The 20,550-nt window shown below is 52.0% G+C and overlaps 2 protein-coding genes across 3 annotated transcripts in view; one reads left to right on the top strand and one right to left on the bottom strand.

The window, feature by feature from the left end:
- Positions 1–20,550, bottom strand: part of pcxa (pyruvate carboxylase a) — a 71,547-nt gene that overhangs the window by 6,972 nt on the left and 44,025 nt on the right. Inside the window, exons 11-16 of the mRNA XM_076979446.1 lie at positions 6,269–6,413; positions 5,792–5,881; positions 4,924–5,145; positions 4,211–4,367; positions 3,490–3,730; positions 2,877–3,126 (exon numbers count right to left, since the gene is read on the bottom strand). Of these exons, the coding sequence (XP_076835561.1) occupies positions 2,877–3,126; positions 3,490–3,730; positions 4,211–4,367; positions 4,924–5,145; positions 5,792–5,881; positions 6,269–6,413 (1,105 nt within the window). The remainder of the gene's footprint in view (positions 1–2,876; positions 3,127–3,489; positions 3,731–4,210; positions 4,368–4,923; positions 5,146–5,791; positions 5,882–6,268; positions 6,414–20,550) is intronic.
- On the top strand, positions 11,532–19,946 carry lrfn4a (leucine rich repeat and fibronectin type III domain containing 4a). Of its 2 annotated transcripts, XM_076980287.1 has the most exons (5): positions 11,532–12,018; positions 12,411–12,890; positions 13,005–13,228; positions 14,687–16,290; positions 18,590–19,946. In XM_076980287.1, exons 4-5 carry the CDS (start codon positions 14,711–14,713, stop codon positions 19,638–19,640), a joined length of 2,631 nt encoding a protein of 876 aa, XP_076836402.1. In that variant the 5' UTR covers positions 11,532–12,018; positions 12,411–12,890; positions 13,005–13,228; positions 14,687–14,710; the 3' UTR covers positions 19,641–19,946. The 2 variants fall into 2 exon arrangements, with proteins under 2 accessions (XP_076836402.1, XP_076836401.1); XM_076980286.1 differs by having other exon boundaries at positions 12,411–13,228.

Genomic DNA, 20,550 nt, shown 5'->3' with positions numbered 1-20,550 from the left:
CTGGGCTTCGTAGACACTACTGACGTCAGAATAACACTGTAGTTCGTCCTTATGAACACGTGTGATCAGAGCAGGACCTTCTCTACTCCTGCCTTAAACCCCATGAACCGGGGGAGACATGCATGGATGGGAGGAGAAGAGACAGACAAACAGACGAGATAAAATGGAACAAGTGCAAGAGAAAGAAAGAGAATGAATGAGAAGGAGAGAGAGAGAGAGAGAGAGAGAGTGAGAGAGAGAGTGAACTGCCAAGAGATTGATGGCGAGTTGAGAGAATGAGTGAGGGAAAAGGGCAGATAAGAGTGTGAGAAGATGATGGACCACGCAGAAGAGCTGCAGTAAAGTTCCCGCGCAGCAGCACAGAATGTTAATACAGCGGCGAACAGAGCCACCGTCTCCACACCGCCTCCACCACGTCTCCACCACGTCTCCACCACGCTGGCTGGGCGTTGGGAGAGGAAGAGCGGCATGAAGAAAACCACACCGGTGCTAAACTGGACTGTTAAGCGCTGAGAGTGTAAGGAGCAGCGGAGGAGGAGGAGGAGCACGCCGCGCCAGGCGCGTGATGAAGAGGTGCGGGACGGGTGGCGGGACGGTCCACTCCGGTTGCCACGAGCACCTGCGCACATGCTCAGACTGTCCTAGAGCGTTTGACTCTGCTCTGTTTAACGAGCGTCAAGGACGTCAGTACCCCGTGACGCGGTTCGCGGTGCGTGGTTTGACCACAGGTGGCGTGGCCCAGGACCAGTTCCACCCAGCCGGTCGGCGCGGGGCAGGTGCCGGGCCCCAGGCGGGATGCGCCGTTTGTTCACGGGTGCATCGTCAGGGCGACGCGGTGGATGACGGGGCTAATCGACGGTGGGGTGAACGCGGGAGAGGGAGGAGCTGGGCAAGCTGAGCGGCGCCACGGCAACCACCTATCACATGGCAGTTAGCAAAATGATGAAAATCACTGTTGGCTGTTGGGTCCTAATCAGCGTTAACGGGTCTCAAGAAAATAAAAAATATTAAAATATGAGAATATGTGGGGATATTTAAAACAGACTCCCTAAAATCATCTACAGCACTTAAGTTAGGTCTTGGCTGGAGACACCATCTGCTAGGACATAAGTGCTCAGGGCAGAACATCAGGCAGTGACCACAACAAGGACCCTGAGACCAACAATCCTGCAGATACAGCTGCTCCAATAAAGCCCTGAAGGCGACTGAAAGCACTCAAGGCTACAAACAGCAGCGCTAGAGCCCCGCCCCTTAGCGCCCCGCCCCTCAGAGCCCCGCCCCTCAGAGCCCCAGACATGCGCTCGCCGACACGCTTGGCCAAAATCACCTTCCCAGCCGCTCCGTTTTCTGCCGCCTCACTCGACTGAGGCGGTTATGCGTCTCCAGCTAAACACGCAGCCACTTGTTCTCTCAGCTCCGCCAGCGCTCCACGAGCAGCACCGCACACAGAACCACCCAGGTGGCCTCCTCGCAGACGGGGCTCGTCCCCCCAGCGCTTTAGCGATTCTGTGCACTTGCGTGCAGCACGAACAGCAGGTCGAGCCCTGTGGCAGGACGAGGGTCGACGGCGACATGCGCACGCAGACAGACGGACGCACAGACCGACGGACGGACGGACGCACAGACCGACGGACGGACGGACGCACAGACCGGCGGACGGACGGACGCACAGACCGGCGGACGGACGGACGCACAGACCGGCGGACGGACGGACGCACAGACCGGCGGACGGACGGACGCACAGACCGGCGGACGGACGCACAGACCGGCGGACGGACGCACAGACCGGCGGACGGCCCTTCCGACAAATTCAATTATCGAGGCAACAGCTCCAGGAACGCTATGGAATCTGGCGGTGGAATAAACAAAAAGCGGATCAGCAAAGCAACCGAACGCCTCCCAGTCGCACGAGCGCGTCGACGTGATTCTCTCGAAGTCACACGCCCACATCGCGCTCCCGGGGAGATGCGGGCCGATGCACTCCGAGGGAGGGGATGGGGGGGGTGGGGGTGTTTGTAGCACCTCCACGGAGGAAAACACACCGGCTGTGAGGAACTGGGACAGCGTGTGTCACGTTCGTATTTATATGCACATGCGATCCAGACAGAAGCTGCCGTGCAGACAGGGCCAGGTGAAGTGGGAGCCGAGAGGGATGATGACTGCATGTGAACACAGCCTCAAGGTCAACCCGGACCGGCACGTCTGGGTGTCCGAGATGTTCCCGCCACACGTACCCTTACCAAGCACGGGAGAACTTTGCGGTTCAGTGTCCTCAGAGTTCACAGTCACTCACGACCCTGCGAGTCTAAAGTATTCAGATACAATGCTAAATTCTTTTGCCCTGTTCCCCTGGCAACGCTGGCACTCAGACACGCGGTGATGAGGCAGGGCGCCAGGCTCGTGAGGTGAGGTTAAGCTTCGGCGCCTGCTGTAATGTCACAATTAAGAAAAGGGCACAGGGTCGCTCCCCACAGCCAAACCACGCGCGTGCTTTTTGACCCTCACGGCTGCCCCTTCCCCCATTTCTCCTTTATTTTCCCTGACCCCTACAAGGGAGCTTGCTCTGTGTCAGTCTCTTTCTCTCCCTCACTCACACACACACACACACACACACACACACACACACACACACACACACACACACACACACACACCACCTCATTTGGCTGCCATCTTCGCTTGCCCAGTTCTGCAGTGGCTGCCCATGTTTGAGCGGCCTTGGGCTTTGGGACAGAGGAGAGAGGCCACGGCAGAGTGCGCCGAGTCATTAGTGCAAAGGAGCACACGCAGCAGGAGCAAAGAGTGTGTGTGTGTGTGTGTGTGTGTGTGTGTGTGTGCGTGCGTGCATGCGTGCGTGCGCGTATGACTGATCTAACCTGTATTATACTTGGTCCCCTTGGTACAAGCCACCAGTGCCCCCATGCTGGGCTGGGAGGTCATGCCTGCCATGGGGTCGACGGCCACGTCCACGATGTCCGCCCCGGCCGCGGCACACGCCAACATGGCCGCCACCCCAGCGCCTGCCGTGTCGTGCGTGTGCACGTGGATGGGCATGTCGGGGAAGCGGTCTCGCAGAGCGCCCACCAGCACACGGCTCGCCTGGGGCTTCAGCAAGCCGGCCATGTCCTACAGCCGGGGGAGAGAGAGAGGGAGGGACGGAGAGAGTTGGAGAAAGAGGGAGAAGGGGAGTGTGTGTGTGTGTGTGTGTGTGCGCGCATTAGTGAGAGACAGACAGTGGATCAGCAGTATAGTATATGTGGGTGGTAGTGAAGTGGCAAAAGCAGCCCTGAGTGGGAACAGTGCGAGAGGCAGTTCACATTAGGCAAACACTCAGGGCTCTCACACGCACGCACACGCACGCACACGCACACACACGCACACACACGCACACACACGCACACACACGCACACACACGCACACACACGCACACACTCCCCCACCACAGCACCCTCCACACCACCGGGTGGCGCCAAGCGAGCTCTCTCCACCTTGATGCACAAGATGTGCGTGCCGGCCTTCACCAGCTCATCGGCCAGCTTGAGGTAATAGTCCAGCGAGTACTTCTGTCTGGTGGGGTCCGAGACGTCGCCCGTGTAGGAGATGGCGGCCTCCACCACCCCGCCCGCCGCTCCGGCCGCCTCCATCCCCAGCAGCATGTTGGGCAGGTAGTTGAGGGAGTCGAAGACGCGGAAGATGTCCATACCGTTCTCTTTGGCCACCTCACAGAACCTAGAACGGAAGAAACACGCCGGTCAGTGTTTCGGTGGCGCCCGCTAGACCGAGGTGTGGGTGCTGAGGTAACGGGCGGGGTGTGGGTGCTGAGGTAACGGGCGGGGTGTGGGTGCTGAGGTAACGGGCGAGGTGTGGGTGCTGAGGTAACGGGCGAGGTGTGGGTGCTGAGGTAACGGGCGGGGTGTGGGTGCTGAGGTAACGGGCGGGGTGTGGGTGCTGAGGTAACGGGCGGGGTGTGGGTGCTGAGGTAACGGGCGGGGTGTGGGTGCTGAGGTAACGGGCGGGGTGTGGGTGCTGAGGTAACGGGCGGGGTGTGGGTGCTGAGGTAACGGGCGGGGTGTGGGTGCTGAGGTAACGGGCGAGGTGTGGGTGCTGAGGTAACGGGCGAGGTGTGGGTGCTGAGGTAACGGGCGAGGTGTGGGTGCTGAGGTAACGGGCGAGGTGTGGGTGCTGAGGTAACGGGCGAGGTGTGCTGACTTGTGAACGGCGTTGTCGGGGTAGTTGGTGTATCCCACGGCGTTGGCCCCCCTCAGAAGCATCTGGAAGGGCACGTTGGGTATGAGGGACCTCAGCTCTTGTAGCCTTTTCCACGGACACTCGCTCAGGAAGCGCATGGCCACGTCAAACGTAGCACCTACAGAGAGAGAGAGAGAGAGAGAGAGAGAGAGAGAGAGAGAGAGAGAGAGAGAGAGAGAGAGAGAGAGAGAGAGAGAGAGAGAGAGAACGAGAGGAGTGGGCAGAGAGAAAATGGAAGAAAAAAAAAAAGCATTGAAATAGATAGGACTAGGTTAGCGAAGCGTGCGGTCATGCTAACCACCTGCCGTCATGCTCCACGCACTGTCTCTGCTCCACGCACCCAGAGATGGCGCCTGCCTGCGATGTGACCTTTACCAGAGCAGCGAGCCCCAGCCGCTATCACACTCTCACTCAGGCGTGGGGCTCCACGGCTCCTTCACAGCAGGGCATAACCACACGGGGCCGTGATGCCAGCCCGAGAGCCCTCGGCTTGCTCTACAACCTCTTCCAGCTGGAATTACGGACTTTTGGAGAAGGCATTGCTGGCAGACGAGTGTGGGAGAGTGAAGGAGAAAGGGAGAGGGAGAGAGTAGGAGAGATGGGCAGAGTGTGTGTGTGTGTGTGTGAGAGTGTGTGTGTGAGAGTGTGTGTGTGAGAGTGAGAGAGAGACCCACCTCCCCAGTTCTCCAAGCTGAAGAGGCTGCTGAAATTATGGGCCACAAAGGGGGCGATCTTCTTGAGGTCGTGTGTGCGCACTCGGGTAGCCAGGAGGGACTGGTGAGCGTCTCTGAAGGTGGTATCCATCAGCAGCAGACCCTGGTGGGCTCGGACAGCCCGGGCAAAGCCCTCAGGACCCTCCCTCAGTAATACATCCCTGAACCCTGTCGGAGGGTCACCTACAGCACACACACACACACACACACACACACACACACACACCATTAATACTGTACACCTTTTCAGCAGCAACAGCACACTGTGTATAGAACAAGAAATAAAAATCACTATTTTTATTGCACCATTATTGACAAATGCTGTGTGCCCCTCCACCCGACACACACTCACACTCACTTCCCAACAGTATGCCTAGCTTATCAGACAGACATATTTTCTATAAGAAATGAATTTGTCTTAATTGATGTCTCTGTACAGTGAGCGCTACACCTGAAACAAATTGAGCTGAAAGTGGAGAGAGGGTGAACAGGGTGACATGCAGACCAAGTCAAAAGATCTTTTCATCACACCTAAAACGTCAGCATCTTCCTTTGGATGATTCATAACATGTTGATGGCTTACTTTTCTACAGCAGCACTGAAGAGGAAGAAGTTGTTTTTTTTATGAAAAGATGTACACACACACACACACACACACACACACACACACACACACACACACACACACACACACACGTGCATTCACTTCCTCTCTCCTGCTGAACAGCAAGGCTGCACCTTACATTTGACTCACGCAGCAGTCTCTAGTGCACCTTGGCTGCAATACTCACACTGTGAGTGTGAGTGTGTGTGTGTGTGTTTTGCTTACCAAGAGGCACTGGTGGGATGACTGGATCAATAGAGGACGGCTTAGCGTTGACCGGGATGGGTGTAGTGGGGCCATTCACCAAAACATGACCTGCAACGGGTCCCCACACACACAGTCAACCGTGAGCGCGGATGCCTCTCCTGGGCCATGCTCAGCAGAGAGGCCAGCAGACACCTGCAACACTCGGGCCAGCTATACAAAGCTCCACTTGATCAGCAAGCTAAGCCCGGGCTTAAAGGACTCTTCCTAAGAAGCTTGAGCACTGATACGGAGGCGGGTGAAATGCTTTAGGAAAACAAGCCCTCCTGGGATGCGTTTGCATTAAAATGAAACAGTATCGATTCCCTGCATCAAAAAGGATCTGGATCATATGAATACGTATAACTTTTATCCTCTGGCCTACGCACACGCAGGGGCGGCTGCCACAGGATTCACCCATCAAGCCATGTGGGGCTCTTGTGTGCCGTGTCATCCTACCCAGGAAATGCAGGAGCTTCTGGGCTCGATTCTGGACCGGTTTCATGTTGAAGAGGTCCGGGTTTTCATCGATGAACTGGGTGTCTACGGTGCCGTAGAGGAACTGGTCGTTACTCAGCACGTTCTGGAGGAAAGGAATGTTGGTCTGGAAGGAGAAACATACAGCGCGTGTGAAAGAGTGGCTACTGGAGAAATCACCAACAGTGGAGTGCCAGAGAGCTTGACACAAAGCACTCTGACACACACACACACACACACACACACACACACACACACACAGGTGCTAATGCTTTTACAGGGGTAAATGGGGGCTCTAAATGGGTAGTCCTCAAATCAATACCATTACCTAAACACTCGATACGCTTTTCCATCCCACAGCCCTCTATGTGACTGTAAATGTATGTGAGAGAGAGAGAGAGAGAGAGAGAGAGAGAGAGAGAGAGAGAGAGAGAGAGAGAGAGAGATTGAGAGAGATTGAGAGATTCACGCGCAGGTTTCCTCGGGTCATCAGGAACAGGAACTGGTCTTGCACAAAGGAAATGCCTCCCTTTCTAAAAAGTCTGTGCATGGCTTTTTAAACTTTGCAGGCTTTAACAGCCTCTGGGCCACAGCCCTAACCAGCTCAGCCTCCCGCTCTGGACGGCAGCGGCGCACGGCTCGGTGCAAAGGGATCTCCTGGAGGCATTCATGCAGGTCCCAGCGCTGGGCTCACATGACAGAGATGACGAGAGGGGAGCGTGAGAGGAGACAAAGCCACAGCAGAGATAAAAGGGAGTAGGAAGAGAGGAGAAAAGGAGAGGGGAGAAGAGGGAGAGGGGAAAAGGAAAGAGAGAGAGTGAGAGAGACGGAGAGAAGAGAAGCAGAGGGGAAAGAGGGAGAGAGCTGTGAAATGTGGAGCAGCAGAGTGAGACATGGAGTAAGCTGATAATTGGAGCCTGCACTGCATTCCATCCCTTCCACCTCCACACACACACACACACACACACACACACACACACACACACACACACACACAATGATAGAGTGACAGAGTCCCCGAAGAGGGCCTTATGATTACCGGGCAAAGAAACGGGCAGAAAAACAGAATAAGAGTGAGAGTAAGAAAAAGGGTAAAAGTTGGATGAAATGGGAGACAGACAGACAGAGTGCGAGACAGAGAGATGGAGGAGGAGAGACTGAGATGGGGAAAGTGAGTTGGAGAGAGTGAGGTTGCAGGCAGACAGAACCCAGCTCTGCTCTACTATTGTAAGGCTCTTGAATACTCGGCAGAACTCTGACCCAGATTCCTCTGGCTGGAGAACCAATCGTATCATCCGCTGCTCTCAATAGCCATTAGCGCTCCCCAAAACTCACATGCACACAAATATACATGTAACTAGACACCCTGCACTGTCCCCTCCCCCCATTATACACCCCAACGCTTCACCACACAAACGTACACAAATGATGCACGTCTAGCAGTGCAGGGATCAGCACTAGTTGATGCCTACATACGAGTACAGAAGCAGGAAACAGCAGAAAAAACTATTTAGATGGAAAACAAATGGAGTGAACAAACACAGAATCAAGTTTTGGAGAGGAGGGGGGGGGGGGGGGGGGGGGGGGGGACTAGAAAAGAATTGGTTCATAGTCTTGACCTGGACTCTAGAATTTGTGAGAAATCTAACCTTTGAAAGAAGAATTTGCACAAAAATAAATGGTCCATGACTTTTCTTTTTAAGGTTCAAGTAGCACAAGCAGGCCACACACACACTTAGTCACGCGTCAACATGAACTCCCTCCTAAGGTTCCCAGAAATGATAAATTCCTTATAAACTTATATATATATAAATAAAACAAAATGCCAGATAACTGGGAATCTAAAGAATGTGCTGCTGGACAGGGAGACATGTAGACATGTAGACGGGGAGACATGGAGGACCTCCCGAGGACTGCTGCTGTTGGACCCCTCTAGGAGCTGCTTGCCCCTTGAACGTCTCAATATACGTTAGAGAGGTCCGGTGGACAACGGAACCACAGATGCAAAATCAAACCTGTTTGACAGCATGCACACAAACGCAGGCCGTGGCACGGCGGGGAACAGTTCAGACGCGCTAGTTCAAACGTCGCGGAGAGCGTTCAACGCCACCGCCGCGGCAGCTACCGCATTCCCGCCTACGTGCGCACGTCGAACGGCGCGGGCCTACGTAGACGAGCGAGCACGCACGCGGATCGCAGCGAGCGCTTCATGCAGTGGTACGCCACTGGAAAAACATGCTGTGCCCACCATCCTCACGGTGTTCAGAGTGACTACATGAAGTGGGCGACAGTGCAGTGAAGGCAGAAACACGCACACGGAGCGCGGCGATCCTGTAACGCCCCGGGGAGAGCGCAGAGAACGGCAGGGCCACCCGTTTGCCTAATCAACGAGGAATATTTGGAGTAGCTGCTTGCTAGAATGCAGGCAGGCAGTAGGAGTCCAAACGGGTAGGATGGGATTCACATGGAGAACCCGGTGAACGGATGGACCAACGCCAAGCCTAATGGCTGGGCTACAACGGTGGACGACGGATTGCAGCTCTATACTTGAGCTGAGAGGAGCTGTCCAAAGTTCTGAAAATGCTGCCACCTCCCCCACACACACACACACACACACACACACACACACACACACACGCGCGCGCGCGCTAGGTGTGTTTACAAAATACTGTGGTCATTCTTGTCATTTTGAAATGTAATAAGCATTAATGGACACTGTTCACTAAAGGACACCATTCGCTAGCTGTTTATCACCAATTAGCAGAGAGATTTTAAAGGTAAAATTTCATCTTTTTTTATGGGAGTAAAGCAAGAACAGATCAAAGAACCCAGCATCCATTATTTTAAAAATAGATTATACAGAGAAAAAGCAAAAATGGCTTTCATTGGCCAGAGAAAAATACAAGCAGCCAATTGTAATTAAGAGAACACACAGCCTTCCCTGGACAGCCCAGTGAAGGATGAAGGAATGTCTTTAAATACAAATTTTATACACCAAACACTTAAATATACACTCACCAGCCACTTTATTAGGTACACCTTGCTAGCACCGGGTTGGCCCCCTTTTGCCTTCAGAACCCTAATCCTTCATGGCATAGATTCAACAAGGTACTGGAAACATTCCTCAGAGAGTCTGGTCCATATTGACATGATAGCATCACGCAGTTGCTGCAGATTTGTCAGCTGCACATCCATGATGTGAATCTCCCGTTCCACCACATCCCAAAGATGCTCTACTGGATTGAGATCTGGTGACTGTGGAGGCCATTTGAGTACAGTGAACTCATTGTTGTGTTCAAGAAACAAGTCTGAGATGATTCACTCTTTATGACACGGGGCGTTATCCTGCTGGAAGTAGCCATCAGAAGATGGTTACACTGTGGTCATGAAAGGATGGACATGGTCAGCAACAATACTCAGGTAGGCTGTGGCAGACACAATATTCACTTGGTACTAATGGGCCCAAAATGTGTCAGGAAAATATCCCCCACACCACTGCACCACCACCCTGAACCGTTGATACAAGGCAGGATGGATCCATGGTTTCATGTTGACGCCAAATTCTGACCCTACCATCCGAATGTAGCAGAAATCGAGACTCATCAGACCAGGCAACATTTTTCCAATCTTCTATTGTCCAATTTTGGTGAACCTGTGTGAATTGTATCCTCCGTTTTTGTATCCTGTTCTTAGCTGACAGGAGTGGCACCCAGTGTGGTCTTCTGATGCTGTAGCCCATCCACCTCAAAGTTTGACGTGTTGTGCCATCAGAAATACTCTTCTGCATGCCTCGGTTGTAACGACTGGTTATTTGAGTTACTGTCTGCTCAACCAGTCTGGCCATTCTCCTCTGACCTCTGGCATCAACAAGGCATTTGTGCCCACAGAACTGCCGCTCACTGGATATTTTCTGTTTTTTGGACTATTATGTGTAAAACTCTACAGATGGTTGTGCGAGAAAATCCCAGTAGATCTGCAGTTTCTGAAATACTCAGACCAGCCTGTCTGGCACCAACATTCATGCCACATTCAAGGTCACTTAAATCACCTTTCTTCCTCATTCTGATGTTCGGTTTGAACTGCAGCAGATCGTCTTGGCCATGTCTACATGCCTAAATGCTTTGAGTTGCTGCCATGTGATTGGCTGATTTGACATTTGCGTTATTGAGTAGTTGGACAGGTGTACCTAATAAAGTGGCCAGTAAAAAAAAAATGTCCTCATCTTGCTCCTAGTTGAATAGCTGCTTGGGTTCACCAAAAATCAAGGTGTGCCCAAGTCACTTCAACCAGCACTGTGCACAGGCAGCACAAGACATCTTCAAATAGCGTCTGGGCCTGTCCTAAAGGAGTGGCTGAGCCCGTGTGGAGCCCTAAACTGCAGCATGGAATTCAGGACATGCAGGACCCTGGACACGTTGCTAACAAGCAGCGTGATGTGATGACGTGATTGACGAATGATTTGTTGTTTTTTTTTTTTTTTTTTTTTTACTATTGCTTGCTTGCTGATGCGGATTAAATGAAAATGTAATCAGTAATGCTGTCTTCCATTACGGTGGAATAAATCCCAGCCCTTCTCCAGCTCCACTAAGGGCTCGATGAGGAGTCACACTTACCAGTCCTCCCAGGGTTGCTCTCCGCACCACAGCGGCACCAGCCCAGACGCAAATAGCGGGCCCCGGTCCCGGTCCTTTGGCTCGCCGCTCTGCTGTGTGGCGTTAGGCCTCTAAATATAGCCCCGCTCAGAGACTGAGACTGAGTCACTCAGCACACCTAAATGCGCCGAGCCAAGAAAAGCATCAGGGTGGACGGGAGGCACGGAGGAAAAAGCGGGGCCACCATCACTCCACGATGCTCAATTCAACTACTGGCCCCCTCTCCCCCTCCGTGGCATCGCTAGTGCGATTAATACATAACCACTTTGACCTTTCTAGTTCAGGACCTGCCAATCACATGGGCCGCCGTGCCACACTACTACACGAGCTTCATACATCTTATGAAACAGTAAGGAGTCACTAGTCACTAGGGAGTGACCGATATGGGCTGCATCAAGCTGAAGTGTGCAGACTTCGGTGCTCGCGATGGATTCGAGGTCACCCGGTAACGGCGGCTTCTCAGGGAGCTGCTGTTTTGACAAAGGTGTGGATGGAGGGGGCAGGACCCTGGGCTGCTCCTTCTCCCCCACTCTCCTACCTCCACCCGTCTCCGTTCAGCCTCTCTCCTCACATCGCCAGCCAGGACTGCTCCAGACTGTCCCGTTTCCACCCCTCCCCTTCTACTTCTCCCTCCCTCTCTCCGTCTCTCCTGCTCCTCTCTCTCTCCCTCTCTCTCCCTCTCTGTGTAGCAGACACGCAGCGCTCGCGCAGACACGCACGCGTACGCTCTCTCTCGCTCCCAGACACAGACATCGACATCGCTGCACCAAAAGCCACAAATCACCGAGCGTCTCGCAAGCGGGTCTCTGGAGCAGGGGCGGACCGCAGGAACAAAACACCGGCCGACAGGCAGAGGCGATCACGCCGTCGCAACAGATCCACACGGTTCCGCCCGACGCTCTCCACAGCGGAGCGCCCGGCTCCCCAGGACCGGTCCGCGGGATTGAAACAAACAGGGGAGGGGAGGGGGGCAGGGGGAGCAGGCGCTCGCGAAGCGCTCCATAAAGGGGCAGCGCACAGCGCCGAGCGGAGCGGGGAGGATTACGGCTCTCTCAGGAGGAGGCGAGAAGCGATGAAAAGGTTGGTAAAATGTTTTTTTGGATCCCCGCGTCCACTCATCTTGAGGAAAGGCTGCAGGAGAGATGGGGGAGCAGTGTGGGAGCAGTGTGGGAGCTGAGGAGATAGCTCCAGACTTCAGGCGGATGTGAAACTGGGTGGATTAATCGCAGCGCGCAACAGCAGGGGCTGGGACAGGTGGGGAAACGTGCAGAGAAATTAGAGTTTCACAGGCAGTATTTCCTTAAGCCTGGAAAGCGCTCACACACACACACACGCGCACACACACAAACACACACACAAACCACACGCACGCACACAAACCACACGCACGCACACACACAAGAGGTCTCAGTGGGAGCCTGCAGGGGCTGTTTGAAATCTCAACTAACTGGATTATTTGCACCCGTTTTCAGGAAGGTCCCATTAATTTGCGATCGCCATTGCCAACTTCACACAAAATGGACGGGTCAGCTCCCACACAGCCTAAACTCCCAGAGTGAGCGCCGGGTTCAGAGCAGCGGCGCCGACGCGACGCGTGCGGACCGGCTGAAAGCCTCGAGGACGGACCGTTGAGGCTTAAACTGAGGTTCCTCCGTCAGATCGGAGCGGCGGAACCGAGGCGGGCAGAAGCGGCGGCTGGCTCGCAGCACTCGTGAAATGTCTGATGCGCTCCGTGTTCTCTCTTCTTTGCCAGCTCTCGCTCTCCAGCCAGACGGATTGGACGGTGTCCGCAGCCCACAGGCTTTCAGTAACTGGGGAGAGGCTGGGAGAAATGCAACCGAACTAGCGGGTGCCTGCCGACCGCAGCCATCCACCCTGATGTGGGATTTCGAACGCTGACTGGGAACAACCTGAAGGGATCAAAAAAACCCCAGGAAGCAGCCTAACCAGGAGTAATGAGCAGCAATGAGGCTACTCACCCCTTTCATTTGAATACCCAGGGAATTACAGACAGCAGCACACACAAAAGGGAATCAAGTTAATAATAATAATGTGACTGTCTTCAGTTAATTGGTTTGATGGCTCATCTCCTGGGATCAAGGACCAAGGACGTAATGAAATTCAACAAGGAGAGAAAAATCAATGTTCCGGCACTACTGCCTTTGCCGTCCGCGTGCACATTCCTGCCTGGGTTTGCCTCTTAGAAACAGAGGGCACCAGCAGCACGCCTGCCTGGGAATGGACAGGATAGAGATCCATTTTACGTCTTGATGCAACACAGACATATCAGGTATGAACAACATTGCTCTTCATCTCTCTCGCCCGCCCTCTCTCTCGCACACATGCACAGACACACCGAAGATGAAAGCCCATGGAAGTCTAATGGCCCAAAAAGCATATTCTCTGCAAGCACGTCAAGTCTAGTCCTGCACCAAATTGGGCCGTCAGTAGTGATTTATTACTTTTTTTTAGTTCAAGACTAAGCTTAATTTGTGTCAGAGCAAAAAACCAGACCTCATTTTACATAACCTTAAACCTGAAGCAAAACAAAACCACAACAACTAAATATTAAATGTACAAATAGTGCACAAAGACGTGGATACAAGCTGAGCTAATTTTAGTTAGTTACATGAGGTTAATATTGATGCTCTGATCACACCCCCAGCCTCAGTCTCACAATGTGTATACACACACACACACACACACACACACACACACACACACACACACACACCATCTCAAACTGCGCTCTGTGAGCATGACAGTGGGGCCATTATGTAAGGCTCAAATGAGCAGAAATCGAGTGTTCCAAGTCACATAAAGATAAAGAAATGCATACAACACAGAGACATAACGATCCCATCAATCGCTATCAACAGCAGCACATTAAAACCACTCAAGCGTCCAGCACCAACATTCACAATTACTGGAGTATTAGAAGCAGCAGAGGGGCTTCAATCACAGACATAAAAAGGCAACCCAGCATCTTTTAAACTCCAACATCTCAGACAGGGCTCTAACACGCCATGACGCAGCACACACATTAGCACAGACAGTTATGAATCAGGGTAATGGAGCAATCGGGACACAATAAAAGCAGGCAGGACAGAGGAACACAAGAGGACATGGAACCAGTGTAAACAGACTTGGGACTGTGCACACAGGCTCAACGATCCCACATCTGCGATGTACAGAAGAGATGGGTCATTCATCACAGGTCTGGGACACATCATACGAGCCCTTGTTTCTGGCAACCACACAGGCACAACCTCTCACTCACAACACATGGAGAAAGATTAAGTTCTTACTACACTTCCCTGTTACATGATAAATGTGTAGAAATTCCACCAACTGTCTGAAAGATTCAGGATGGCCATTTATCACTGGTGGTGGATATCGGTAACTAAGCTTTCCATGAGCTCCAGTATGAATTGATGCAAAGTTGGATTAATCAGGCAAACCTTGCATGGTGGGGTGGGTGGGGTGAGTTGGCTCCACACCAACACACCATGGAAATTAATGGTCAACTGCATTCATGAAAAAATCCATGAATAGAAAAGTGGGACAATGGATCATCAATAAGAGTTCAGATTTACGAGCCCAATGAAACCGCCTGCGGGTGCTCGCTTTAAGCAAGCTGTTAAATAATTTATCGCATTTCGACATAAATTAAAGTAAAGTAATTCCATTGCTACAGGTGATTCCTTGAGATGAAACAGCTGACATTGTGGTTTCTCTTTCTACATAGGTCTGTGGATAAAAACCATCCATCATGCCAAACCCAGAACTGCTGTTAAAGGTCCGGCCGCTGGGACAGCTGTACGATTCAAAATGCATCTGCCCCAAAAGAGCGAGTTCCTGTCTGATGTCCCCCGTGACTCTGCTGTGGCTGGGCCTAGTAAGCCATGTCCTGCTGGGCTTCAATCCAGGTGTGTTTGCCGGGGAGACTTGGGGCATGGTGTCCATCTGCCCCTTCCACTGCGTGTGTAGGAACCTATCTGAATCTCTGAGCACTCTGTGTGTTAACAAAGGACTGCTCTTTGTACCGCCCAACATCGACCGTCGCACTGTGGAGCTTCGCCTTGCTGACAACTACATACTGGAAGTCGGCGGGGCCGACTTTGCAAACATGACAGGACTGGTGGACCTGACGCTGTCCAGAAACACCATCCATGCCCTGAGGCCGCTAGCCTTCGCCGACCTGGAAAGCCTGCGGTCGCTGCACCTGGACACGAACCGACTGACCGTCGTGGGGCCTCAGGATCTCACGGGCCTGCTTAACCTCCAGCATCTCTTCATAAACAACAACCAGCTCACGGACGTCTCGGCAGATGCGTTCGATGACTTCCTGCTATCTCTGGAGGATCTGGACCTGTCCTACAACAACCTCCGCAGAGTTCCCTGGGACGCCATCCAGAACATGGCCAGCCTAAGCACCCTCAACCTCGATCACAACCTCATCGACCAGATTGCCGAGGGCACGTTCAGTGAGCTCTACAAGCTTTCTCGTCTGGACATGACCTCCAACAGGTTGCAGACACTGCCCCCCGACCCCTTGTTCTCCCGGTCACAGATTGGTGTGGTTAGCCCCACGCCCTACAATGCAATCATCAGCCTGAATTTCGGGGGGAACCCACTGCACTGCAACTGCGAATTGCTGTGGCTGCGGAGGTTGACCCGTGAGGACGACATGGAGACCTGCGCCACGCCCACACACCTGGCCGGCCGCTACTTCTGGTCCATCCCGGAAGAAGAATTCACATGCGAACCTCCACTCATCACCCGTAACACCAACAAGCTGTGGGTTCTGGAGGGACAAAGGGCCACACTCAAATGCCGCGCCATTGGCGACCCCGAGCCCGTCATCCACTGGGTGTCCCCCGATGACCGCATCGTGGCCAACTCGAGCCGGATCCGCTCGTACTATAATGGCACCTTGGATTTTCTGGTGACTCGGTCGAGAGACGATGGAGCTTACACGTGCATCGCCATTAATGCAGCTGGAGAGTCCACTGCACAGGTGGACCTGAAGATCATCCCCCTGCCTCACAGAGGCAACGGGACGATCTCCCTCACTCACCCTCGAGACCCTGGGTCTTCGGACATAAGCAGCGGTAGAGGAGGGTCTGCAGGAGGGTCGGGGGTTGTAACCGTGAGGAACGTGACCGGAGGGGAGGGAGAGGATGGAACTGGTGGTACGAACACCGGAACAGAGAGACTGGTGGGAGTTCTCAGCGTGACTTCCAACTCTGCCCAGGTGCGTTGGTATATGGGCAGAACAACAATGCCTTACCTGGTGTGGATGTACCAGATTCAGTACAACAGCACAGCGGATGATGCGCTCGTGTACAGGTAAGAACGTCAGCTAACGTAATTCACTAGTAGCGAAATACTGCATGTGCCTGAACACCTGAATAGGCCTTTTTGATAGGTTCACAAAAGACACAGTACACATTTAGTTGGATTTTGTGTCTATGGATTACAGGCATCCAATAGTGATGAAAGGAGGAGCTCTTGATAAACAGAAGAGACTCAGTGAGCCTTAAGGGTTTAGGAGATTCTGGGAAATACTTATAACCAGATGAGTGGAAAGTGAGCAGCTGTTGACTCTAGAGAAGGAAGAATTAACTCTAAAAAATAAAAGAGGTCTTATGAAAGAGGCGATCACAGAGGTGAAGGGAGTGACTCAGTACTCTGGACAAATGTGAGCAGCTTCCAGGGTTTCGCAAAGCAAGTCCGTTGTGACGCTTCACATTCTGCATCCTACCAGGGTCAGGGAAGCATCTCTGTCCAGTGCCCACTTCCTTCACTTGTTCTCGTGATGTCCCCGAGCCAAACCCCACCCCCTCACGGTGCCTCTCAGTCTCCAAACTCACGCGCTCTCCGATAAGTGCTCCAAGCCCCCCACCCCCAAAATGTACCAGAGTATACCTTTAGGTAAAATGGGGTGAGATACTGATACCGAGGAGGACATGTCAAAATCCTGAAGCAGGACGTGAAACAAAATAGATTTACCATTAAAACAAGATGTAATGGCTGAAAATGGCACAGAGACACTTCACTGCATCATGCAGTTGGTGTCCAATAATGGGAATCGATAATGCACGGTGAAAGGGAGAGGAGGAAGTTTGTGCGACAGATAAAAATACAAAAAAAGGAGAGGGAGCAAGAGAGAGGAGGAAAGAAGGGAAGAGGGGGAGGTATAAACGGAGGAGTGGGCCGAGGTAAACCTCAGTGGTTCTTCTGTCTCCTTTCATCCGCTTCTCAGCAGTTTGCAAGCCAGTGCAGAGGAACGAGTGGGAGAGCAGGCCTGCAACACTGATAATGGAGCTGTTACTAATGCTTAGCTCATCAGCATGCAAACACCCTCAGCCTAAACACCCGGTGCCGGTGCGGACCAGTAAATGACTTCCACAATACACTATAATGACACTGCCCACATTTCATGCAGTGCTGCACTGGCTGTTGATGGAGGAAAATGTTCCCGAAAGAGGGCTTCTCCGGATGTTCTCAATTAGACTTGGAAATAATGAGAAGTACAGATGAACCCAGGTGGTGGAGGAGTTCCGATTAGATGTGGGAAATCTGCTTGACTGCTGCACCTCTCGAACACAGAAGATGCTAATCAGAACGCGCAGGTCTCGAGTGCCACAATCACGACATCGGAACAATCGCTGAACTTCGCTTGTTTTGATTAGGAGTTCGGCAGCTTAAGGAATGTTGGAATTCACAGCAGAGGTAGGACTGCATGCGACTGTCAGGGTGAAGCGGTCTGGTTTGCTAAACGCTACGTCGAGATGACATGTTTATGGCAAAGCTTGAAATTCTCAATGACTCATTCAACATTTGGAACATACACAAATGGAAGCATGTCCATGTACATCAGCCTTTGACATGCGGCAAAGAATTGGGATAAGAAGCAATCTGTCAGCATGTAAATACAGTTTTTGATCAATTCAGGGCTATATTTATTCGGTGACAGAAGAATCCTCTTTACTTAAGGCCTGGGGTAAGAGGAAGAACAGTGAAGGTGTATAAAAGAGTGACTGAATACAAAGAGTAGAAGAAAAGCAAGAAGGAACAAAAAAATTTTTTTTAAAGGCATAGGCAGAGATTAAAATGTGCTCATGGCCTTTTTGCAACAGTTGGCAATTACCTCTCAATGTCAAATGCCTCAATCTTATGTAGCCATCCATTATTATACTGTTCACCAGTACAGTCCAGTAGCCCCTGCTGAAGTAGAGCATTAAAGAGCTTCAGATTGACCCTCTTTCAGTAGGAGTCAGAAGACACCATGATGGTTTTGAGATATTAATAGACTAGTACAGTGGGAGTCCTTCAGAGGACAATGGTTAAGTTTCTTTGCTAATTGTCCATGATTTTTCCTGAATTTCCTCATTTCCACATTCACTTTGTTGCAAGATATTGATTGAGGCCATTTCCACTACAAAAGAGTAGCTTTCAGTAGCTCTCCACTTTGAGCCATAATAATCACTGGTGAACTTGAGCTGTTGCTTGTTGTATTGTAATCTTTTTGGTTGACAAGACCCACATATGTGATATCTACATGATGCATTAATATTATCTTATTATTATTATACAATTATCTTATTATTATTAATTTATGTCTCTTTCTCTCCCCTCTTGGCAGAATTTTGCCTCCAACCAGTAGCAGTTTCCTGCTTAAGAACCTGGTGTCTGGTGCTGACTACAGCCTGTGCGTCCTCGCCATATTTGATGATGGTATCTCATCCCTCGCAACCACAAAAGTGTTGGGTTGCACACAGTTCAGCACAAAAGAGGATTACCCAGAATGCCGCTCTCTACAGGCTCATTTCCTGGGTGGAACGCTGACTGTGATGGTAGGCGGGGTAGTGGTGGTAACACTGCTGGTCTTCACCGTGGCTTTGATGGTACGACACAGAGTGTGCGGGGACTGTCGGGAAGAGGCCAACCGCTCGGGCGAGTTCCTGCCGGCCAAAGGGGTGGACGTTTACGCCCAGACTAACGGAAACAACAGCGTGATGATGGTTTCCTTGCCGAATGGGGTGCTGGCCCAACAGGCAAGAGCAGCACAAGCCAAAGTCAAGCACAAGGCGCTCACTCTAGCAAACCTGAGTCCGGAGGCCCGGTGCGGCCAGGGTGCCGACACCGACCCGGACCTGGTGAAGGGGAGGCACGCCCCCCCGTTCACACCGGAGAGCGAGAGAGTGACGCTGTATTACTCGTCGGGCAGGAGCGCTCACACGCTGCCACTCCCCAGAGCAGCAAAACGAGCCGGCAAACTGAAGCTCCGACGGCCTCTAGAGACGGACGGGGACGAGGAGGGTGAGCGGAGCCACGGTGACGGACGAGGTCCGGCGTCCACGTCCACATGGGAGGGGAGCTTGGACCGGGACGCGGGAGAGAGGTGGGCCCAGCTGAGCAGACGCAGCTGTTCCTTCGACGCGGGCGAGGTGGCCACCGCCTCGTGTTACAGCTACGCCAAACGGCTGGGCGTCATCTGGAGTCGCCGCAGTCAGTCGCTGCACTGCATGCTGGTCCAGTGCGGGTCCGCCGGCAGCATGTCCAGCGCAGGCAGCCAGCACTGCGGCCCGCCTGCCCTGCCACCAGGCTACCTGCAGGCCCACGCGTCCAACAACTCCAACTCGAACTGTAGCAGGGCTGCCAATCCTGGAGACCTGGAGGAGAGCGTGGTGTAGAGCCCGTCGTGAGGAAGATCCAGAGCAAGAGTGCAAGACACTTCGGTGTGAGGGAGAGAGAGCTCCACTCATCATGTGCCACGGGAAGAATTGTGCCACGCAGAGGGAACAGAAAGGAGTTAACAAAAAAAAATGTTTTCATATAAATAAAGCAAAAAGTAAACTTTCAATAAAACGCGCATTATCTGGAGAGGAGTAATGATGAGTTGTGTAATCCACACAAAAGCTGCCCGTTATTTAGTGACTGCTATTATTCCAAGACACTATGAAGCCAAAATCAAATTACACAAAGACAAAGAATTTGGGTTGGGCTGGGTGGGGTGGGGATTTTGAGAAATTAGATTCAAGGACACATTTTGTTTGGTCGACAGTCCCCAAGCATATGGGGATTACAACCTGGCGCTTCTGTTTCAACAAGATTAATTAACCAATTAATAAATTATTGAATAAATCAGCCACTAATTCATACCAGCGCAATGGCTTTTGAATGCAAACGATGTGTTCAAGAGGAAGAATAAATACTTGAGTGACCTCACCCTCCACAGACACGTCGACAGCAAGGAACGCGGACATTATTAAGGCTCTGAGATGAAGGGGGCAGTCAAATGAGTATAAATAGCCTGTAAAAGTTTCTTATCTTTTGTGCTCATGTTGCTACTGAACTCTGATGAAACCGAAGTAGTACTACGAGTGAGAACACATGGACCCATTTGTTTCTATGTATGTACCGTCATTCAATTACGGTTCCACTGATCTCACTCAGCGGTTCCACTGATCTCACTTGCCAATCTGAGTGTTTCCCATCTGGTTGTTTTTCCTTCAGGATAATAAAACAAAAAACCGTATTATGTTAAATTGACATTCTGAATGATGGAATAAAGTTGCTATTTTCAGATGCTGGATTTGTTAG

Source organism: Brachyhypopomus gauderio, chromosome 18 (genome assembly GCF_052324685.1).
Source record: "Brachyhypopomus gauderio isolate BG-103 chromosome 18, BGAUD_0.2, whole genome shotgun sequence".
NCBI lineage: Eukaryota > Metazoa > Chordata > Actinopteri > Gymnotiformes > Hypopomidae > Brachyhypopomus > Brachyhypopomus gauderio.
Note: the sequence above shows the minus strand (reverse complement) of the source record. Positions and strands in the feature narration are given on the sequence as shown.